The 23,460-nt window shown below is 42.7% G+C and overlaps 2 protein-coding genes and 1 long non-coding RNA gene across 6 annotated transcripts in view; 1 reads left to right on the forward strand and 2 right to left on the reverse strand.

Moving 5' to 3' along the window:
- PTPRN2 (protein tyrosine phosphatase receptor type N2) overlaps nucleotides 1-6,977 on the reverse strand; it is a 532,892-nt gene extending 525,915 nt beyond the window's left edge. The window contains exon 1 of the mRNA XM_077303428.1: nucleotides 6,783-6,977. Within this exon, the coding sequence (XP_077159543.1) occupies nucleotides 6,783-6,915 (133 nt within the window). The 5' untranslated portion in view covers nucleotides 6,916-6,977. The remainder of the gene's footprint in view (nucleotides 1-6,782) is intronic.
- A 410-nt stretch (nucleotides 6,978-7,387) lies between these two features.
- On the forward strand, nucleotides 7,388-22,839 carry LOC143820503 (uncharacterized). Of its 3 annotated transcripts, XR_013225372.1 has the most exons (5): nucleotides 7,388-7,487; nucleotides 9,812-9,902; nucleotides 17,060-17,131; nucleotides 20,310-20,415; nucleotides 22,705-22,839. It is a non-coding gene; the product is annotated as an uncharacterized LOC143820503 (long non-coding RNA). The 3 variants fall into 3 exon arrangements; XR_013225371.1 differs by lacking the exons at nucleotides 17,060-17,131; nucleotides 20,310-20,415; nucleotides 22,705-22,839 and adding an exon at nucleotides 15,541-15,669; XR_013225373.1 differs by lacking the exons at nucleotides 7,388-7,487; nucleotides 17,060-17,131; nucleotides 20,310-20,415; nucleotides 22,705-22,839 and adding exons at nucleotides 8,351-8,409; nucleotides 15,541-15,669.
- Nucleotides 15,398-23,460, reverse strand: part of NCAPG2 (non-SMC condensin II complex subunit G2) — a 39,907-nt gene continuing 31,844 nt past the window's right edge. For both annotated transcript variants that reach the window (XM_077303427.1, XM_077303426.1), the window contains exons 23-28: nucleotides 22,684-22,871; nucleotides 21,415-21,561; nucleotides 19,433-19,536; nucleotides 18,193-18,290; nucleotides 17,290-17,392; nucleotides 15,398-15,779 (exon numbers count right to left, since the gene is read on the reverse strand). In XM_077303427.1, the coding sequence (XP_077159542.1) occupies nucleotides 15,728-15,779; nucleotides 17,290-17,392; nucleotides 18,193-18,290; nucleotides 19,433-19,536; nucleotides 21,415-21,561; nucleotides 22,684-22,871 (692 nt within the window). In that variant the 3' untranslated portion in view covers nucleotides 15,398-15,727. The remainder of the gene's footprint in view (nucleotides 15,780-17,289; nucleotides 17,393-18,192; nucleotides 18,291-19,432; nucleotides 19,537-21,414; nucleotides 21,562-22,683; nucleotides 22,872-23,460) is intronic.

Genomic DNA, 23,460 nt, shown 5'->3' on the forward strand with positions numbered 1-23,460 from the left:
CCTCTGTTTTTCATGTATATGCTCTGATGGCATGCCCAACAGACTCCTTTTCCAGACTCTGTGAGACATCACCAAACATCCCTGGATAAATTAATAGATTTTTTTTAGATGTTCTAGAAGAGCTGCAAAGACATATCATCTTGTGTCAAACATATAAATGAAAAGTTAAGGAACAATGATCATTTAAAGAGGCATTCTGCACCACAGCACTGTCATTAGTACCGGTCAAGCACAATTGCGCTTAAGGACAAGTTCATCTTCAACTACAGCTATATTGTTAAGAAGTCCATGCGCATTTTGCTTTCAAGAAAGAATGTTTAGTAATCTTATTTCTCAATATGAAGACTGTTTCATGTATTACCAATTTTTTTTCACAAACTTCCATGTAGGAAATTGTACAAATTCCACATACAGTTTGCCGTAAGAATTGTACCAGCCAGCGTATAGTTGATTTCTGAATGTCGCTGTTTGTCAAAAACACAGTAAAAACAAATAGACTTGTTGAAAATGCCGTATAATGGATGCTTCCCACGTGTGCGGGGGAAGAAAATATACCTTTGGTGGATAAATATCTATCCATATTAATGGTTTTATGCCTAAGTACAGTTTGAGCCTCCAGTTTTAAAGTTGTTGAGGCTTGTACTGGGGGAAAAGTTCACGGGAGTATACTAAAGTATGTTACTAAAGACTGTGTAATATTGATTTGGATCTGTCTTTAATAATAAACACATTACATTATGGAGTTCTTTGAGAATGTTTTACACTAGCTGGTAGATATTTCACAAAGCTTTCACCTTCAGATATGGAATGACATCCATCAAATCCTTCGTTTGTTAGAGAATTCTGCTAAAAGTCCCACCAATGTACCATTACAAAAATACTGACAATGCATCATTGATTAGAAACTATATACAGTATTTGCTGGCGTATAAGACTACTTTTTTCCACTGAAAAATATGCCTCCAAGTGGGGGGGTCGTCTTATACGCCGGGTGCACTTCAGTTGGGATTGGCATAGCTGCCCATAGTACTGTAATGTAATGTAACAAACTCTATATTTTGAGTGGAAATGTTGGGGGGTCGTCTTATACGCCCAGTCGTCTTATACGCCGGCAAATACAGGTAGTATCTTTTTTGAGAAGGATAAAGCTTAGATCTAACTAGTCCTGAACAAAATATTCATGCAATGTGCTTTTTGCATCATAGGTTTCTCTTTCAACATGACTGATTTTTTAATTTAAAAGAAATCATTTTCAAAACTTGCTTTCACTGGAAGGGAGCAGTTTCTCAACAAAGACAGTCAACAGTCGGAAAACAAAAATCTGTCAAGGGGAAGGGTCTGCTAGGCTAGGCTAGCAGCACAGACTAAGGCTTCGTAAATTTCTGTTGTCCCTACTCATTTCCCTCATGACTGACATAACTTAGATGATTCTGGGTGAAACTGAAGGGGATGCTCCAAGCTTTTCCAGTCAAGAGGAAACAATACAATAAATAATTGGACCATGCCCTTGCTTCTATAACTTCCATTAGGGAGAGGAATCCTGGCAACAAGCCAGAAGAGGAAGACTCTGGTAGAAAATTAATTAAGCCCTTGGCAATGTTGTTCCGAACCTTGAAACCCCAACAAGCCCTCAAGCAATATCTCAAGCCAACAAGCCCTCAAGAAACAACACGCCCTCAAGAAACATCTTCAGAACGTTCTTCATTCTTGGGTTCAAAAACATGTGCTGATCCCAGTATAACTTTCTAAAGATGTCCAGTACAGTTCCCTAAAGAAATATATCTAAAGAAGCCTTCAGCCTTTGGCAAAGATGCTATACTATTTTTGACAACTATGTACAGAGAACTCCTTAGACTCAAGCAGAGAGGGCTACGTACACTACTTTGAGGCAGCCCAAACAATCAAACGTAGAGAAACTCACTGGAAAACTGAGTCAGGGGGCAGGTAGCTTCCCACTATGTACCTGCATAAACCAAGAACTGATTATGAGTAAGACCACTGTGAGACTGCTAACTTTAACTTGAGCCAATCATGATTTATAAAGGGAGCTCTGGCTTGTTATGGTTAGGTAACTCCCACCGTTTGGCCCTTTTAATCTAACTGAACATCTAGCACAGCCACAACAGAAGCTGCAGACTTACCCCTTTGATATTTTTGAGGACTACACAGCTCTTTTGGCTGAGATATGAAGATTTCAGCAGACTTGTCCCTCCTAATAGAGCTCACAATTTCTCCCTGGAGCAGTTATCTTTACAAAGGGAGCACCTTCCCACCACGCTAACTGGGTCCCACAGGAGGAAAATGGTGGCCATGTTCAGGAATTTATATGCACAGCACTGAGAGGGCAGATGGAAAGCTAGAGCATCAGCACGCATGCACTATCACTCAACAGCTAGCTTTGTATGCCTGCACTCTTTACCCTAGGTAAACGGAGTAGCCACGCACCTGCGGATTTCTGATTTCAAGCAGTCCATGTAGAAGGAATTACTTATTGAGAGCCATCTTCCAAGTAAACATTTATAAGATCATCTAGTAAAGTGTCTATTATTCAAGACATTTCAATGTTTGATTATAAAGCTGATTAATTCGCAAGTCCAGCCTCAGTGAGAAATATAGTGGTGCTGTTATTCCAAAATTCAATTCAAACCTATAGAACTCGCTTAGGAAAAGTTAAATGACATTCTTGAATTCACTGATCATAGTATCGTATTAAACCACTTTTATGGGTTGCAATTTCAAAGATTTCTGTGCTATGTCTGCCAATGAAGTGTGTTAAAGAAAACGAGTTTACTGATCTAATATTTAAAACTTTATCTTTAGATTACCCAGAAGAATATAAATGATTCTTATTGAACACAACTAAAGAGAACTGATTTCTCTGTTGCACACATACAACAAACAAAGAACAGGGTATCCTTTAGCTCCACGAGGGTTAATGAGTCTGATTCCTGAAGACAAGCAATTATATTCCTTATTGCTATGAAACAGTACTACTCATGTAGATGCAATCAATGTTACTTTATACAGGTGTAAGTCACACTGAGTTCAACTGGAAGTTACTTTCAAACCTCAAAATGATGTTTATCCTCCCCTCAAGATCTTCCTTTCTTTTTCAACAATAAAATCAAAGCTATCCTCCAGCTATGCTTGTCCTTCCTCCTTTCCCCCAAAATGTCATGCAAGATAGTTAGCCTGTATTCCCAATTGCTCTCTCCCTCCCTTCACAACACCATTAATGTATCAACTCCTTCCTGAACATACCACTGTATCTTCCAATCTACGTATGTTGCCCCTATGTTGTCCTATCTTCCTCCTACTTTGCCTCCAAATTCCTGCAATGAGCTATTTCTCCTGTAAGTTTCTTTCTTGACCTTCTCTGCACTCCAGTAAAACGACCTCTTCTAAAATTAACAAACACCCTTCTCCTAAAAAATGTAAAATAGCTATTGGTAGATGACCCTTGACTTCATTTGTGACTGGTCAAACCAAGTTATTTACCAAAAACAGAAGAACCCCTCATGACAATCATACTGGATAGCTTGGAATAACCTGGGCCCTCTGGATCTTCTTCTAAATTATGACTATGTGTTTGGAGTAGGGACCAACCAAAGGAGGAAGGGGAGAGAAGAATGACACAGATTCACCATGTTGGGGAAAATCAGGCCACAATGTTATTGATCATATTATTTTTTTCAGGTCTTGGTGAAGCAGTTGCTAGTCCAATTGCTGTCATCACCTTCACCAGCCCACCGACTGGGGTAACCAAGAAAGATCTCAGCAAAAGAGCCAGCGTGATGCAGTGGCTGGGTTTGATTTCCCACTCTTCCACATGCAGCCAGCTGAGTGACCTTGGGCTAGTCACAGTTCCCTTAGGGCTGTTCCCACAGATCAGTTCTGTTCGAGCACTCTCAACCCCACCTACCTCACAGGATGCCTGTTGTGGGGAGAGGAAGGGAAGGCAAATTTGGAAGCTCTCCTTCAGGTAGTGAAAAATGGGATATAAAAACCAACTTCTCGAAGGTCAGAGGGCTGATATTAGTGCTGAAAGGAGTAGAAAGTGGCTCCCAATTGCCTTCCCTTCCTCTCCCCACAACAGATACCCTGTGAGGTATGTGGAGTTGATGGAGCACTGACAGGACTGCTTGGTCAGAACAGCACTATCAGTATTATGACAAGCCCAAGGTCAATCAGCTAGATGGATGTGGAGGAGTGGGGAATCAAACCCAGCTTGCCATATTAGAAGCTGCCACTCTTAACTACTACACCAATAATGTACTTCATTTTTGTGTGTTCTTGTGATCCCAAATATTTTTCCAATATATGTTCAACAGCATGGCTAGATTTTTGTTCATAATTGTTAATTCAACTTATTCCCCTTCAGAGAAAGACTGTTTTTACAAAATCTAGGAGATAAAGGAATCAATTTGTGAAATCCTAAGTAGGTCGAATCAGAATCCTACTCTGGTCTGTTCAATAAGTTTACTTCCAGATTAAGTATCCTTAGGTCTGGACTGTATGTCAATTGCCCTATTCTTCTCCGAGTTACATATACCCAACTCTCTCATCCTCTCCTCATCAGGCATGTATCTCAACCCTTTAACCATCCTAGACAACCTTTTCTGAACGTGTTCCAACTTGCCAATATCCTTCTTGAAGAATCCAGAACTGGACACAATATTCCAAATGAGAACCAGAACTGGACACCATATTCCAAATGAGGTCTAACAAGACCATGGCACTACTAGCTCCAATCCGCAACTCCTTTTATATAAATGTTAATATTTAGTTTGAATCCTCTTGTAAATAATATTACCTTGATTCAAGTCCCTTTCAGCTAAGACAAGCATTGAAAACCCCAGAACCACTTTTAATTTCCTCTTATATGCTCTTTCACTAGACTCTAGTTAGAGATGTTTACCTGCTCTAGGTATCGATAAGTTGGACAAGGATGCAAGCTAGGTCAGGTCAGCTTATAAATCATTATAAGAACTAGAGGTTCTCAAGTGACATTTCAGTCAAAATATGCAATATAATGGAAGTCCAGAAGTGAAATAAACATTTCATCAGCAGTGAAATATACAACATTTATGCTTGAGATACTTTGAACATTCGGAGCATATTTCTTGGACAGAGTAATATCGATAATACAGCTTTGACAAAGGTACAATTACATTGACTGGGAGAATGTCACTAACAGAAGAGAAATCAGAAGATTTCCTTGTGTCAGATCTGTTTGCTAAGAGTTTCTAGAAAATTATATTGGGAATTTGTTTAGAGAGATTATTTGGTAAGGAGCATGAGTATTTAATAGCATTTAATGATTTAACAGCATTACTTACAGCAACAAAAAAGTATTATCAATGGAAAGGTCTCAGCACGTGCAGCCAGATGGCTCAATGAAATGACTGAGGTGATGCCAGGATCAATTTAGCTGGAAGACTCTGACATGGCTTCAAGTGGGTGAATTAGGTTAGAAAGAAAAATGTTTCATGGTGTAAGTATACCTGTAAAAGTATACCTGTCATTGGAATATTACCAATAGGATGGTACTTGAAAAGACAAATACCATGGAGTTATTTTCTGGTAGGGAAAAAGTGGGATGTTAAAAGCCTTATTAGAATTTAATTATGACTCAGGACAAAACTGTAAATCCCCACTGTCCATCACAGGGGATGGGACAGGCCCGGACTGGGAAGTGTGTGACTGAAATTAGATGACCATCTTCAGGATGGGTGAATAGAGGAGGTGTCAAAGGAAGTTTCTTGGTGAAGAATTCAGTGAGAAACGTGTAGAATAAATCAACTTCACTGCAGAGTAAGTGGGTGAGATGTGTTAGATGAAGTGGCAGTAGCAAACACATCCATAAAAAGTTTGTGCTGGAATAAAACATTGTTAATGGTGAAGGTGCCAAAAGACTCCTGTTTATTATAGCCAACACACACAACAATTCCATATTGGGAAAACAGCAGACATTCATGAATAGATATCTCACAAAGGTCCCAAAGAGATTGGTTGGAGGTAGTTCAATTAAGCATGTAGGCATGAGCAATGTTAATTAGGATTCCCCGAGGTAACAGTGACAGACCAATGTGAGTGCTGCAGGAAAGTGCAGGTAGCACATGTGGAGCTGCCAAATAGGAGCACAGATTCTCTCTACCTGCCTTGTTAAGTGAAGCAGTGTGGTCTATTTCAGGAGGTTTGCTTGGAAAAGGGATCCCTCGGTCCTGCCTCACAATGAGGACAAAATCTTGCGAGGAAGGGAAGGAGGATGTGCCTGTGGATTTGGGCCTGGGGAAATCAGCAGGCACCTCCCTGATGGACAGCGGGGATTTCAGAAGCAGGTAGTAGCATCAGGCGCTAAAGGCAAATGCGGGCTCTCCTGGGACTTAGCAAGAGAAGCCGACTGGGGACCTCAGTAGCATTTTATGGGGCAGGGGGCTCTGTGGTCCCCAGAAGACATTTAGGAAGGAAAGATGCATCATTTATTTATTTACTTATTTAAATAAATCAGATGCATGGGGTTTGGGGATGGGGTGGGGTCTCTCTTTGTGATGATGAGGGTCTTTCCAGGGTGGGGAGGCGGACAGGCCCCTGCGGGGAGGCTCGCTGCTGTGGACGAGGAGATCCTTTCCCCTCCCCTCCCGCCCCCAGTGACCTGAGGACCTCCAGGATGGCTGCGGCGCCGTCCCTCTCGCCACCTGCGGGCGGCCCTGGCCGGCTCACCTGTCCGCGTCCAGCAGCCTCTCCCCTTCCCCGCCTCCTCCCGGCCGGCTCCCACTCACCGAATCTGGCCTCTCCCCCGGCGGCGGCGGCGGCGGCTCCTCCGGCTGGGGGGCGGGCGACGACGGGGACCCAGAGCAGGCGCTGCAGCAGCAGCAGGCGAAGCGGGAGGCTGGAGCCGGGAGAGCCCATCATGCGCGGCCCATGGCAAGCGCCCAAACCGCCCGCCCGCCCGCCCACCTGGCCCGCGCTGCCCGCGGCGGCCTCACTCCATGCCGGGCGCCCACCTGGCCGGAGCTCCGCCGGCGGCTTCGACACGCAGGACCGCGGCCAGCGCCGCCCGCCTCAGCCCGCCTCAGCCAGCCAGCCAGCCGACCCCTCCCTCCTCTCCTCTCCGGCAGGCGCCTCCTCCTTGCACGCGCCGCGTCTCCCGCGCAGTCCGGGCCGGCTCCCCTCAGGCGGCGCGCGGGCCGGGAGGAGGAGGGGGAGGGGCCGTCCTCGCCTCAGCAAGGCCGGCCTCGCGGCGGCAACGGCCACTCAGCCCAAAATGGAAGCGCCGCCTGCGCTGAGGCGAGAGCCGCGCACCACCGCCAGCCGCGGGGAGGCGGAGGCGCGAAGGCGGGCGAGGCCGAGAACTGTCAGCCCTTCGCTCTCGCCGGCCGGAGCCGCAAAGGAGGAGAGGGGGGCTTTATACCCCGCTTTCACTACCAGAAGGAGTCCCAAAGCGCCTTCCCTTCCCGCTCTCCCCGCAACTGCCGCCCTGTGAGGTGGGTGGGGCTGACAGAGCTCGAAGGGGAGTTGGTTCTTATATGCCGCTTTTCACTACCACAAAGCGGCTTACAAGTGCTTTCCCTCCCGCTCTCCCTGTGAGGTGGGTGGGGCTGACAGCTCGAAGGGGAGTTGGTTCTTATATGCCTCTTTTCACTACCACAAAGCGGCTTACAAGTGCTTTCCCTCCCGCTCTCCCTGTGAGGTGGGTGGGGCTGAGAGAGCTCGAAGGGGAGTTGGTTCTTATATGCCGCTTTTCACTACCACAAAGCGGCTTACAAGTGCTTTCCCTCCCGCTCTCCCTGTGAGGTGGGTGGGGCTGAGAGAGCTTGAAGGAGAGTTGGTTCTTATATGCCGCTTTTCACTACTAGGAGTCCCAAAGCGGCTAACAAGCACCTTCCTTCCCTCTCCCTGCAACACCTGTGAGGTGGGTGGGGCTGGCAGAGAGCTGCCCTGCAAGGACATCTGTGACGAGCCCCAAGGTCACTCAGCTGGTGGCTTGTGGTGGAGGAGGAGTGGGAAATCAAACCATGCTGGCTCTCACCTGTAGGCTTGAAAGAGATGCTTCTTGAGCCCTCAGAATTGGGCAGGCGTTCTGCAGATGTTTAAAGGCTCCCGGTCTCTTTTCCTTATCTTACTTCAGGTGTGCCAAAGCAAATTTAAAGGAGCAGCTTGCTTCCATTAAGGGTCCCCAAACTCCTTTTCCACAGCAGCAGCAGTAAGTGAAACTGCATAATGAGTTAGATCATTGAGTTGATGGGGTCAGTATGGCCTGGCTGAACTGACAGCAGCTCTCTCGCATCACAAAGGGAGGGCTTCACATCACCCACTTGCTTATCCTTTTAACTAGAGTAGTGGGGAATTGAACCTTGGTCTTCTGTGCCCAGTGCACAGGTTCATCCTCTGATCCACAGCTCTCTTGTAAGTTATCCCCTATGGAATTTACCCAGGAACTTCCAGATAAAAGGTGGGGGAAATCACCCTCTTTAAGAGAGAAACACAATTATTCAACAAATTCATTACTCCAACACGCTAACTAGCCCTGTAGAACTGTATCAAATAAAGCAGCAGATTATTATTTGTTTGTACTAAGTTTGTACTATTATTCCAGCCACTCCAATATTTAATGAAGGCTACCTGGATAGACCATGACCCTTCAGCTCCAGGTTTTACCCTTCACACTAATTATCTTTACATTATATCACAACATTTCCCCATTTCCCTTTTAGACTCTCATTAAATATTCTCATAAAAGTAAACCATACTGCTTCCATTTATCAGAGGATCTGGACTTCAGGATAGACTTGGACACCTCTGTTATTTGGATGCAAGATGACTCAGTTGCTAGAACAAAATACCATCCACAATTAGTAATCTTTCCTTGAAATTGAGTGTAACGTTGCATGACATTATTGAAAGAAGTTGAAAATAGGCTCCCAGCTATTTGCTTGATACCTTTCCATCCCTTAGCCAAATATTCTGTAGCCCAATAGAAAAATAATTGTACAGTGGGAAACCTTGGAAATGAACTGGATGACCTCAAGGTAGATTTGCAATCATTATTTTAAATGAACAGCTGCATTTTTTTTTTAAAGAAGAGAAAGAGATGGTGTACAAATTAGCTGTATGCAATCTGAAACTACCACCCTTGGAAATTCTAAGGGAGACACACAAAGAGTACCAGTTACAGTCAAATAATTGACAAACAGAGGTAGCTGCTGGCAATTTTTTCTTTTTTCTTTCCCAATGCAAACCAACACCTGTCATCCGTTAATGAATCAGTATCAGCTTGTATAAGGGCCAAACTACATGTTAAGTTCAACATGAGGTTCCCTTGTGATAGAAAATGTAATGCATAGTTTTGACCCTAGTCTTTTCTAAAGCATAAGATGTTCAGATGAAAAAGCAAAATATATTTATTTATTTATTTATTTATCATACTTATATACCGCCCTCCCCGGAGGCTCAGGGCGGTTTACATCATAACAGAGAACAATACATAAAACAGTCTGTAACATGTATAACTGATAACTAATAATTGTAACCAAAATAACAGCACAATATAACGGTATAACAATATAGTACTACAAACAGGTCCAGGGCTTATTGATGGGATTCTGAGGGGGGTGGTTTATTTATTGAATTCTGAGGGGGGGGTGGGGGGGGGGAGCAGGGGCCCTTGGTCGCTGTTGATTATGTCTGGTCTCAGCCAAATGCCTGGTGGAGGAGCTCCTTTTTGCAGGCCCTGCGGAACTGTTTAAGTTCCGTCAGGGCCCTGATCTCTTCTGGGAGCTCGTTCCACCAGGTATATCTGTAATTTCAGGGGGATGCACTGAAAGTCATATGCCGCAGAAACAAAAATGCAAAACTATGTGATGCAAAAAGTACCCAATGAAAAATGGAACTGCTGGAAGGTAAACCAGTGAATCCTCCTGGGCTATGCAAGCCATATGGCTGGAGAGGGAACGGAGGGAAGTAAACAGCAAAGGAGGCCATACTGAACACGGGATGCAAAAAATAGACTAAGCACATATGGTAGAAAGTGACAAGAGGAGGCAGTTATAATTATAATTATTTACCTTTTATTATTGCAAATTAAGTGCATCCTGTCTGCTAACTTAGAAGCTATTAAGCACTGATACAAATGCTGACAATATTCCATAGAAACAGCATGTCTGAAATAATACATGCCACAAAAACAAAACATTTCCAACCTTTGTCTGAACGGGGAGTCAGACTGAACCTAAAGTGTGTGTGTGAGGGGGCAACATTTTGTTATTAAACTTGTACACTTCAATACTCTATATATTCCCCAACTGTTTTGAGGTTAATTACCCTATAATTGTTCATGTGTTTGCCCCCCCCCCTTTGTAAATCACAGTTAGGGTTGTTTTTATCTCTGTTTGCACTGAATAGGAATGTTTGCCTCAAATGGGAAGTTGCAATTAACATGTTTGTTTATTTATTTGTTTGTTTATTTCTGCATTTATATACTGCCCTTCCCGAAGACTCAGGGCGGTTTACATGGAACTGGAGAAACTATACAGAGAATATTACACATAACTAATTATAATATTATTAACTAATAATAACAAGTAACTGTATAACATTTAACAATAATCTTTAACTGCTCCTAGCAGAGCAGATAAAATAATTCGTTAAGGGCACCTAAGGTGGGCCCTGTCCGTGATGAGGAAGGGTGCCTATAGGCCCCTTCCCCTAGAGTGACAATCGGAGGGCCCAATCGGTTGAATTCCCAGCCTCATGGTCAGAGCTTCAGACAGCACGTTGGCTGCCTTACCACCCTGCGCCACAAGAGGCTCTGTTCATGTATACCCAGAGCCAATTAAACTGATAGTTCGGAGTATATATGAGAAGGATCTGGCTGTTTGTCACATTCAATATTCCTAGAAAGCATAAAATATTCCAGGGCTACCCTATTTGTTGCTTCTGGTATTTCATTGCCTTCAGCCTTTTGCTGATATAAACAGGATTACATCAGTAGTCTAAACTAAAAATACCCTGAAATTCTTCTTGTCGTGTGGTACACAGCATGGCTCTCCCCCCTCCTTGGTTTTGTTCCTTTGAATGACTAATGGGGCCCATTCTGTTTTAAAATGAGTCTATTGTTCATGGTGTCAAGAAGGAGCATTATCGGCAGGTTCCTAGGACTAATCACACTGTTTCTGTTTTTTAAATGGAACCACATGACGAGTTCCACGGGCATTTTTTACTTCGCCCGAGGCCGACAATGAAAGGGGCTTGTTTCAAACGTTATTTGGAATGTTTATGATTTTGTTAATTTTCGCTCAGCATCCATAATTTTTTTTTGGGGGGGAGGGTAAGTGGCACAGTGCGAGGGGGACCCCTAGGGTCTTTTTAAAAAGTGTTTGTGTTTTCTTATACTGCTGTATATCCAAATCCAATTTCAAACCAACATTCATATCAGCCCCAAGCTCTGCGCATAACCGATGTCAGCACGCAGCTGAAGGCATGAGTTACAAAGCGCAAGTGAGACAAAATGAATTCCAAAAGCAGTCCCCGTATCTCTGAAGCCGATGTGAGTCAGGCTCGGTCATTTAGAAATAGGTGTTGGGCACTGCTGTTACTTTCTGAAGCCCTCTAAAATGAACTGTCAGAGCAAATGCAGCTATAAGGCTGAAGAGGTCAAATGAACAGCAGCTCCAATTTTTGAGACACATTGTGAACATTCTTTTGATCCTAATGGACAGCAATGCTGTATGCCAGGGGTAGTCAAACTGCGGCCCTCCAGATGTCCATGGACTACAATCTCCATGAGCCCCTGCCAGTGAATGCTGGCAGGGGCTCATGGGAATTGTAGTCCATGGGCATCTGGAGGGCCGCAGTTTGACTACCCCTGGAGGCACTGGAAACGGGCATAACAGCCACACACATTCAAGCTAAACATCTTAGGACACAGAATCTATATGCTACTGGGGTTATTTAGCTTTCATCACTGTGGCAGTTCTATAGTGAGAAACTGGAAGAGGTCCATCTTAGTTTTAAAAGTTTATAAGTGCTATCTACCTAATGTGCTTCTATTTTGCCCCTGTTTCCCACTACCTTGCTGGCACCAAAGTGATTTAAGAGGACGGAAGACTTACATTCTGCTGCCTTTGCAAAAAGCCCTTTTCCCAAGTGGAAGTAGCAGAGCTCTTTTTAGCTTTGCTGGGTGCTAGCAGTATGCAAATTGCACTCCTTCCAGGGGAAAGTCAGGCACACCTGGCTGAGGAGCTGGCATATTTGCGAGGCCCAGAAGAGCAGCTGTTGCTCCCTCAGACCTGGAAGTCTGTCAATATGTAACTCCCCCAACTGCTTTCCTGATCAGGTAAGTAGGCTGTTCTGAAACATCTTCCTCGGTGTCAGTTTAGTCGTTCTAAGGAAAATGAAAGTTTGGAAAGATCAGCTCAGCTCAAAATATGCTGAAGAAAACAGTATTCTAAACAGCTGCTTGGGTCTTCAGGTAGCCCTCATTTAGCATTAGCGTTTTCATTAAGCCTAGGCCTCCCTCCGGCTATTCTCTCAAGTAATCCCGAGCTGCATTTCCAAGCTCAAGCCTGCAAGACCCTCTTTCAGTTCCTTTCCAGCTGCTCTTCTTTGGCTACATATAAAAGCCATTCTTGTTTAGCTGACGCCTTACAATCTAGTATCCATCACCCAAAATCTGTTGTAACTCTCTGAGGCTCAGTCTAGGATAATATCCATTTCTTTCACCTTGGTAAATCTTGTGCTGCAAAGGGGAAGCTTCAAAAGTTGTGGTTTTTAATGTTAAGCAGTATATTAATTGCTGCTGACTTTCCACCTATTGTAGAAAATCTTTCCAACCGAGTGCTGCTATTGCAACAATAATTCTGCAGAGTTTACTTATCAGAGATGAATGCATGCATCTTCATTTGTAGCAGCAAATTCTAGAAGAATGCACAGGTAGCTGAAGTGTGTCTTAGCATTCCTCTGGGTTTCATTAAGATTCATGGACCAAAGTTATTCCCAAACCTCTACATGTGTGCCTAGTGGGCAGAACGTGGCAGTGGCTTAGTCACTCTGCAAATACATTTTATAGTTTAAACATTTTACATTGCTAAGTAATGTTGACTCATGCAAACAGAAGTGATGACAACCTATGGTGAACGTGGCAGGAGCAGAGGAGGAAATATCCTGACGCTAAGGAAAGTGTTACAGCAACTTTGTCTGGGAGTCTGCAACCTGGAAGTGTTCTTTCTTGGCAACTTTACAACTGAAAAAGCCTGTTTCCTCTCGTACCATGTGCTTTATCTTCCCTAAATCATACAATTTAACTTCTGGGATGTGCACACAAGTATTTGTGCATCTGCTATTGTGTTGTAGTGCTAATAGTGGATGTGGCACTTCAGAAAATAATGAAAACAAAAACATCCAGACCCCTGAGCATGGTTCGTTGGGGGTATATAGTGGGAGAGTTTTCTTTTTTTTTGGAGGGGGGGGTGTTGTCACTCTGGACCCTAAGTAGTCACAGCTTGCATTTTTATAATTGTGTTGGGTCTGCATTGTAGAAGCAGCAGCAGGAATCTTTGTATTGGAAGGTGAAGTCGATGGCATTATAACCCCATGAGATCCTTCTTCTCCTCAAACTCCCCCCCACCCAAAATGTCTCAGTGTTTCCTAACATCTTTCCCTCCTCTTGGCAATTCCCATATCCTCTTCCCGTCTCATGCTCTCCTCAATCATTAAGCAACCTTCCTTTTATCTGCCTCCTAGCTTCAGCTATATTTATTATTTACTTCATTTATACCCCACTTTTATCTACAGTGGAAACATAAGGAGCTTCTTCTCATTTACTCCTTTTTATCTGCACAACCCAGTGAGCTAGATTAAATTAAAAGCATGACAGTTCCAAAATCACCTAGTCAGCTTCAACAGCAAGATGGGGAGCTGAACTGGGTCTTGTAGACCCTAAGCTGAAGCTCTGTGACACCACACTAGCTTTCATGGGGTGGTTGCAGTTGAAGAGTAGCAAGCAGCCAGGCCTACTTGAATAATGAAAATCAGGAGGGCATGAAGTCACCAAGGTTGCGGCCATGCCTAAGGTTGCCAGGCTCTAGGTGGGATCTGGAAATCCCCTGGAATTACGACTGAACTCCAAACATCTGTTCAAGAAAACAGCTGCTTTGTAGGGTTGACTGTGTCATCCGACTGTGTTAAGGCCTCTTCATTCCCCAAACTCTCCATTCCTCAGACTCCATCAGTTTCCAGCCAGTCCTGTGTTCAATGAGTCTTCCCTCAAAGGCCAAAATAGGACTGGAAAGGACAATACTCCCTCCCCCTGCTTTATACGGACAAAGCCAAGCCTGAAATGCTGCCTAGCAACAGTCACTGAGGGAATCTTGCTTAAAGCTACAAGTGCTCCTTTTATCATACCTGGATTTCTGCAAGAGTCCAGTGGGGATTCACTTTTCCAAACAGTGACGCTTGTTGTGAAACAGCCTCACCCAGGAAAGGTTGTGCATATTCTCCTTCTGTTTGTTATACTCTGTCAACTCTTCTCTACACCCTGTAAACACACATATCATCTTTGCGGTGTTTGCCCTTCTCTAGGAGAAAATGGCAGTAGAACAAAATTGGAAGTGATCTAGCAGTAAATACAAAAATAAACACCCACCTGTTCATATACCTAAATATAAGTTTTATGGTTTTGACTAGTTCTGCTAAAGAGGTGTGAGCACTTTCTGTTACATAACATTTTGACTTGCCACCATTAGTCTGCCCTTCGGAACATACACTTATCTGTATTATTTTGCATTGACTCAAGAATCCTGCATCATTCCCTAACAGCTTTGATTTGGGTCATTTTAGCATTGCATAAAAGTCTAATACCGATTTTTCTTCTTCTTCTCGTTGTGTTACAAAGGACCAGCCTCATTCACTGAAGAGGTTTGAATCAAAATTGAGTTATCTAGTCTGGTGGTTTACGTTCTGCCTGACCTTCAAGGCTGAAAATACTTGTACATGTTAACCTAACTGGCATGTAAACTCATGTTTGCTTTCCAGTTTCTGATACAGGAGCTTTGTGCTTTCTTAAAACTGCTCTAGAGCTCTTGTTTACCAGTCTCAATTTCAAACCATTTATACGCAACTCAAGCTTCTTATAGCGCTTCTGAGATGCTGTTTGTTAAATTATAGGAACTTCTGTCTTTTGAAGGTTGCCTTCACACTCTGGGCTGTTTGGGGACCGCTTAACTGTATATGTGCCTGCTCTGTCAATGGTATTCCTAGCACTAATATGGAAACAATGTGCATGAATGGGTGTACAGCAGCAAGCACATACCAAGGATTTTTTACATATAAAAGATGCAATCACAAGTTACCAAGGAGGTCATGCTGTTTATATTCAAGGAAGCAATCAGGTTCTTAAAAAAAAATCATTTATTCACAAAAGTAATTCAAGATATATCAGGTATTTTAAAATACAAAGTATGCATATTCCAATATTTATACAGCATTTCTACACAGCTGTTATGAAAATATACAATTCTGATTTTTTTTGGTTTTTAATAGATTATTTGTGCCAGCTGTCACTAAAAGCATTTGAAGGAAGCATCAATCAATCAAAAGCATTATTCCCATCCCTCCATCCCATATCAACAGACCGTACACAGTTAAGTGGTTTGGCTCCTGCTGGAAGGCTCCAATGGGTTGTTTGTTTGGTTTTTTTGGTTTCCTTGACTTGTAAATACTTTAGTGGTCAAGGACGTAGTATTTCATCCAAAGCAAGCAAAGCAAATTTGTACAGCATTCTGAAAAGAGACAGCAGTGAAAAGCTGTGTGATTTGGACAAATGACTGGCAAACAAACACCATTTTTCAGAGAGAGAAAGTGAACACACTATGTCATTTCTGATACTCTCATGCAAAAGGCTTGATGTCAGATTCAAATTAATTTTATGCCATTAGCAACATTTTTCACTTGATGTTTATTTATGCTTATCTTTCAGTACAGTGATTTCCATGCAACAGTAAGAACAAAAACCATTAGGGAAAGAGGCGATGTACCTCTCAGTTGATGAGACTTTGCTTGGAATAATATGAGGCAAAGAGCATAGTATCTGCAGCCTCACATGTTGGAATGCAACATTTTAAATTTTTTTGCACACATGAGTCCTGATCCAGGAAGGGTTCTGCTCAAGACATGTATTCACACAGACACTGCATTTGAATGAACATTACCTGACTGATTCAATTTTAGAAATTTGGATAGCTTTACAGTAAGAAAACCTGGGACAACTAATCCCAGCTTTTATAACTAGTTCTGTTGTTTATTTCCATCCAGAGATACAGGAAAAGCACTATTTTGTGAATTGCGTTCACTCGCGTATTCTTGAATGCCAAGTATTAAACAGATTGGCACATTAATTGATTTTGTTCCATTGTATGCATTTGACCTGGCCAAAGTATTTGAGTTTCATCTTCAGGATCTGGCCTTCTAAAGAGCAGCCAGGGCTGATCTCCTCTAGGACTGACCGGTTTGTTCGACTTGCAGTCCAAGGGACTTGCAAGAGTCTTCTCTAGCACCAGAGTTAAAAAGCCTAAATTTTTTGACGCTCGGCCTTCCTCACTTTGGCCACCTCATGAGAAGGAAGGACTCCCTGGAGAAGACCCTAATGCTGGCAGCGATTGAGGGCAAAAGAAGAAGGGGGCGACAGAGAATGAGGTGGCTGGATGAAATCACAGAAGCAGTCGGTGTGAGCTTAAATGGACTCCGGGGAATGGTGGAGGAGAGGAAGGCCTGGAGGATCATTGTCCATGGGGTTGTGATGGGTTGGACACGACTTTGCAACTAACAACAGCATGTATTTGACCTAATGTACTTTTCTAAGGCTCTTGTCTTTTTTGTTTATTGTTGACTGAAACAGAAGTTAACCAATCAAAAAATCCTTGCATTTGATTGCATGTCAGTTGCATGAAAAGAAAAACATTGAGTGTGTCACAGAACTGCTTCTATGAGTACTGATTGTTTAATACTTGGATGTGAAATGCTGATACTGTTATGGAAATATAAATTTGAAGATGGGTTCCAGGTCCTGTGAATCTGTTCTACTTGTGGAGTGTGTGGGGGGTGTCTTTCTGCTGGCAAAAAGAGCTTTCACCAGGTAAGCCTCATCTAAGCCACGTTTCAGGGAAAAACTCCTTCCATCAGAGGAAATCATCTACCAGCACAACATATGCAAGGGATACAGCTCACTTATTCTAGTCAGTACCGATTCTTAAAGCTATTTCAAGGAAACAGAACCCTCTTCCCAAAGTTTACCGTTTTGTGGTGCTGACATCTTCCTTGGTAATTTCACTGTATGCTGTAAGCTTCCTCTGAAGGGCAGATGCAATATCTTTGATATAAGAAGGCTTATATTTACCTGTTCAAAAACATGAACATATTGTAGACCTATTTAGCTTCCGTTAGAAATAGCATCCAGCCTGTATGTTGCCAAAATTAACAGAATACATTTTTTGGGAACAGTTTCAGAATTAAAAGGTCTCCCAGCCCCTCCCAAGTAAAAATGCTTGGCAAATAACTTTTGGGAGGAAAACAGCGTAGTCTTAAGTGTTAAAACTTTAAAAAACATGACCAAGTATTTTGGCAGAGAAAAAAAAAAATCAACTGCTGGTGGGGGTGGGGGTGTTGGCAATATATTTTCTGTCACCAATGCTTGTGACAGACTCCTGACATAAGAGGGAAATGACACACTGTACAAATTTGATAGGGAACACTTCTGACAACAGATGTCCATGGACTCCAATTCCCATGAGCCCCTGCCAGCAAACGCCGGCAGGGGCTCATGGGAATTGCAGTCCATTGACATCTGGAGGACCACAGGTTCACTACCTCAGCACTAAACCAAAGACTGACAATTTTCACTCTGATTTTGCCAGTATGAAGCTGCCATGCACTGGCAGGCCTATGCTCTGTCTAGCCCGCTCTTTTGGATGGAGATGCCGCAGAAGCGTCTTTTTCAGTTCTCCTACCAAGACCCTTCTGACTAAAGATGTCAGGACAAAACCAGCCAGTTTCTGCATGCAAAGCACATGCTCCATCACTGAGTTCTGCTTGCTCCAAAACATCAGCTAAATTCATTCAAAAAGCCTTGTTAAAACTTTCTCAGCGCCAAGATATCAGAATCTGCACACTTTCACTGAATTAAAAGGTTTTTCTTACCTTTAATTAAAGTCACAATATACACAGCTGATGTAATGCTATGTATTCCTTCAATTTCATCGTTCACAATGCTTTCCATTAACTCATTTAAAAAAGATCTAAGAACAAAACACAACCCAATATTCAAGAATCAATTGAGCTACCCAAATTGGAATTCAATACAGAGGAGCTGTCAAGAGTTCTTATGTTTAAGACCCTTTTGCAGAAGTATTCATGAGTTCAAGATTTAGCACTACCGTCCTCTCCTCAACACTCTAACTTAGCTATTTTTCCAGCTTGCATTTATTTAATTATAAAAGAATGATGTAGTTCCAGGAAGAATAAAGTCCTGTCTTCTTTGTGCAGATAGATAGTTCATCTCTAAAATGCAACCTCTAGAATGCAACTGTAGATGGATAACTAACACTAGACTCATGATTCTCCCAAAAAAATATGTTCTGCAGGGAAACTGGTTCTTTCAAAATTGCTTTTTACTCCCTCCCCCCTCCAAGGAACTCGAAGATGCTATACCCATTCTCCTTCTGCTCCATGTAATCCATATTTGACAAAAATTGTTTCAATAGGGAAAAGGAGTTTTCCTCCAATACCTTTGAAAGTTAATCACTGAATACTAGACATGCAACTAGCAATTTTTCAGTTAACTTTTTTATTCGGCCTCAAACAAATACAGAAATGTATCAATAAAAAACATGGTTAGTCAATATATTTTCTGGTATTTTCCAGTATCCTATACTACAAACCACTGAAAGGGCAGCAGTATGTACCCAAGCAGTGTCAGTTCGCTACAGCAAAAACAAAAAAACAAACAAACAAAAACACCTGATTATACAAGTACCAAATCCATTATTTGCAAAGCATCCTCCATTTACTTAGGAAAACATGTAATCTGCATTTTCATGTTAAAAGCATAACGTGGCTTTCAGTAACACATGAAGTACACAGTAATCAACCAAACAATACTTAGAAACTCACAAAACAGAATCAGATTAAAACCTACAGAGCACTTTCTCACAGGGGTAGTCAAACTGCCAGCTGGCAGGGGCTCATGGGAATTGTAGTCCATGGACATCTGGAGGGCCGCAGTTTGACTACCCCTGCTCTAGGAGAAGGTATCTGGGTGCAGTCAGGTTTCTTTCCCACATGGACAGAAGAGCTGCAGCAATAGGGCAGCTAGCATACAAAGTGGGCTGTATTGTCAGAACTGATTTTCATGGACAGAGGGGTGAGGAGAGAAGCTTACCTGATTATATTTGCTGATTTAATCACTATTCCCATTAAAGCATATGAAAGTGGTGGAAGCTCTGAAAAAGTCTTAGGTAGTGTTAGCTCTTCTAGACCGCATGCCTAAATACAGAAAATCAATTCAAGCGACGGCAATTAGACAGGCAAACCAGAAGTCAATAAATAACATGTAGAACAATCTTAAGGTAGTTTTCTTAAACTTTAACAGCTCTAGGGAACAGCACCAAACCCTTTTCTTAAAAGCACAATAATACAGCCATGAAGAGAATGACTGAATATATGCAGGATAAACAAAAGCCACAAATATGAAGTTAAATTACTCAGCTTCTATTGGCAGAACACTTCTCGTACCATCTGTGAGTTGAACAGCAAGGCCATCTTAATTCTGGAGGAAGAGCACCAACAGCCGCAGCACAAGGAGGGCTACCCACTCCACCTTCCCAGACCTTCTGTGCCATTTGCCATTATCAATTACCAGCAGCTGATGGAAGTGCCAGTCCTCAGGTTTTTAGTTTGCATAACCTTTGCAACTCTGATTTCTGTTGGTTACTTGAAGCACATTAAATGTGGCCCGGATCAAGGTCAGGGTTTTGGTACTGACCTTTAAGGCCATTCATGGTCTGGGCCTCATATACCTGCAGGACTGCCTACTTCCTTATGCCCTCCACAGAGTTCTTTGCTCTGTGGGTGTGAACTTATTGGTGACCCCTGGCCCGTGAGAGGTATGCCTGGCCTCGACCCAAGCCAGGGCCCTTTAGGTGCTGGCCCTGACCTAGTGGAATGGGCTCCCGGGGAGAGCTGAGGGCCTTGTTGGAGCTTTCCCAGTTCCACAGAGACTGCAATTCGGAGCTCCTATGCCATGTTTCTTGTTTCAGGTATAAACCACAGCCAGTGGAGCAAAGTAATGTGGAGAGCTGAAAGGCTCTATGGATTTTGAAGAGCCACACCACTAGACCCAACACCAGCTCAACTTGTAGCTGGGTATGTTGCTTGTTTTATTTAGACTATATTTTTTACCACTATAAGCTGGATCTACTTCTAGTGGGGGGGTATAAATACCAAAACAAAACAGTCAATTCTAAGTTATTGTCAGAAGGCCATGTGGTCTTTGACAAAGAAGAGAAGCTCGTGAGACAATTTCTGTGAAAGCTTTGGAAACCTTGCGAACCCAGTAGTCGACTTATCAAGGGGAATGGGAGTATGCAACAGTTATACCTCTCTGTTCTGTCCCTTTGACAGTAACAGTCAAATTGCAGCTCTTTCAAACACACTCTAGAAGTCTGACTGAATGGCTAAGAAGGCTGTTGTACAGTACTTTGAAGTACTGAGATAGTATCCAGCTAGATGTATTTAGATCACCACTGGACTATAGCTCAGAGACGCACTGGAAGGCATAGCACCGGTCTACTGCTGAAAGTAAGATAGTTTGGCCCATGAGCTGCCTGGACAGAAGGCATCATAGAAGTTTTACATAAGCAGCTCAAGATGTCATCAGGAAAAAAAAAACTATGTAACCGGTACAGGTCCAAGTAGACTACATCACTATCTGTGATGCCACCAAAAACATTCAGATGATGTGAGAATTCACTTGAGAAATGCATCTTGCTTAATTGGACACTGGGTACCTCTCAGCACACTTTCAAAAGCCTCGGCCATTTGTAAGACCTTAAGGCACTAGATCCAACCGCATTGCAAATATAAAAAAGAGTAGACGTTCTTAAACTCTGAAAATAAAGGAACCTGTTTGATTTTATTCTTTCTAATATGATTAGGATTTTTTTTGTTACATCTACAAATAAGAGGCAATAAGCATGAACTTAGTGCTGTTCCTTTATAGAAGTGAGTGATGACCTCCGCATAACTTTGAACAAACATTCAGTCGCCCTTCTCTTCCAAGCTCAAACAAAGACAATTGACATTCCCCTTGCCCTGTTTGCACATGGAGCTTGCTCACCAAGACAGTAAAATGAAATACTGTACCTTTTGCTGCAACATATAACCTGTCTCAACCACGACTGCAGCTAATAGGGAAGAAAGGACACTGTGGTGAATGACCGGACAAGTCACAGTGCAGCCCTGGACCACATGTATGAATTCACCAAGAGGTTCCTGAACAGAGTGAATTAGCTAGAAGAAGAAAAAGTTAAATTGTTAACTCTCTAGGAATTTTAAGTACTTTTGAGGGTTTTTTAATGCCATTTGTGGGATTACAAGGTCATTTTTAAGAGCAAAGAAAGGAGGAAAGAAATTTCTACTTTACCTGCTCATAGCATATTTATTGTATAGTGTCTGATATTGTTGTAGTTTATGATTTTTATGTCAGGGTTTTTTATGGGATGTTTTGGGGGGTTTATCTGACATTTGTAATCCGTCACGAGCCTTCGGGGAGTGGCGGGAAATAAATCACAGAATAAATAAATGTGAAGGCCCAGTTTAAAAAAAACAACAGAGAATGCATAACTGTAGTCAAACTCACAATACATATAGTGACAGTAAGCACAGAAGTGAAAAATATCAGATGCCAGTTCAAGAAAAACCCCAAAGCTTTGTATAATCAGCGGAATGGATAGAAAGGACTTGGCAATTATCATTATGAGTTGAAAATACCGAAGCCAGGTAGCATCTCAAGTGTTTTTTGATACTTAGTCATGGTATCCTTCTGAATTGCTATCTTCTGGGCTAGGACTGGGAGGCATCATTCTGCAGTGGTGCTGATCCTGCTTGAAAGACAGGTTTCAGAAAGTGGCGCTAGGGGGACTGCAGCTCAGCCCCCTGGCCTTTGGGGTCCTGCAAGGTTCCCTCTTGTCCCCTGTATCTTTAACATCTATATAAAACTGGCAGATGAGGTCATCCAGATAAATGGGCCAGGCTGTCAATAAAAAGCTACACCTACTTTGGGTGCCCCCACCTTCTGAGATTAGTGGTGCAAGCCTTCTTGGTCATGGCATCAAAGTTCTGGACCTTGCTCCCAGTGAGATTCGTTTGTTCCCTTCTATTGCTATCTTTAGCCAGTGGGTGGAGACTTTTCTTTCCTTTGGTGTTTCCTGACCAATACATTTATGTTTTTATGTCTTTATACATTTTAGCTCTGTTTTTACTTGAACTCATGGTGGGAGAGGGTTGATCTTAATAGTTTTAAAATTTGGTTTTATCAGTTGTTTTAATTTGTTAGTCACCTTGGTAGCCCTTGTGAAGGCAGAAAGATAGGATATAAATTTTGTAAAATTAAATGATAAATACATTCAGTACCTGAATTCCTTCTTCCCGCAGACTTCTGAGCCTGATTGCCAAACATTCCAGAATTCTCTGGAACAGCTCCTGCATGTGGTCAAGCAGCTCAGCCATATCTCCACTGCTATCTAGGTGATGGACTAAAGAAGCTTCAACCATCTCTTTCAGGATGCAAAGTAATACTGGAATGAAGACATGGCCTCTATCTAGACAAACAAAACCCAAATTGATAATCGGAACACAGAAAAACAGCCCAAGGGAATCAAACCAGAGCTCCCCTTTCTCACTGTGGCCAACCATTTGCTCTCAAGGGCCCTCATACACACAGAACAGTTGCTCATCCAGAAATAATGGTGATTTAAAAAAATACAAAGAACTGGCTCTTGGTAGCCTGACAAAAAGTACCATCCAATTTTTTTAATCAGATAACAGTTGGAAAAGCATGTAGAGAAACTGCAGGACATGTATCACATGTATTTTTGCACCATTTGTTGCCTTTGGTATGTTACTATCATTGATAGACTCATCATGGCACAAGTAAATAACCCATGGAATTAACAGCTGCAGGAATTGACAGCATCAAGAGGGGTTAGATAAACATATGGAGTGGAAGTCCATCAGTGGTTATGAGCCACAAGGCACAGATAGAACACTAAGTCCAGGGCAGTGATGCTCCGTGTTCTTGGTGCTCGGGAGCAACAGTGGAAGTTCTGGTGAACCGCCTAATGGCACTTGGGTTTTGGTCACTGTGGGACACAGAGTGTTGAACTGGATGGGCCACTGGCTTGATCCAAC

The sequence above is a fragment of the Paroedura picta genome, chromosome 11 (genome assembly GCF_049243985.1).
Source record: "Paroedura picta isolate Pp20150507F chromosome 11, Ppicta_v3.0, whole genome shotgun sequence".
Classification (NCBI taxonomy): domain Eukaryota; kingdom Metazoa; phylum Chordata; class Lepidosauria; order Squamata; family Gekkonidae; genus Paroedura; species Paroedura picta.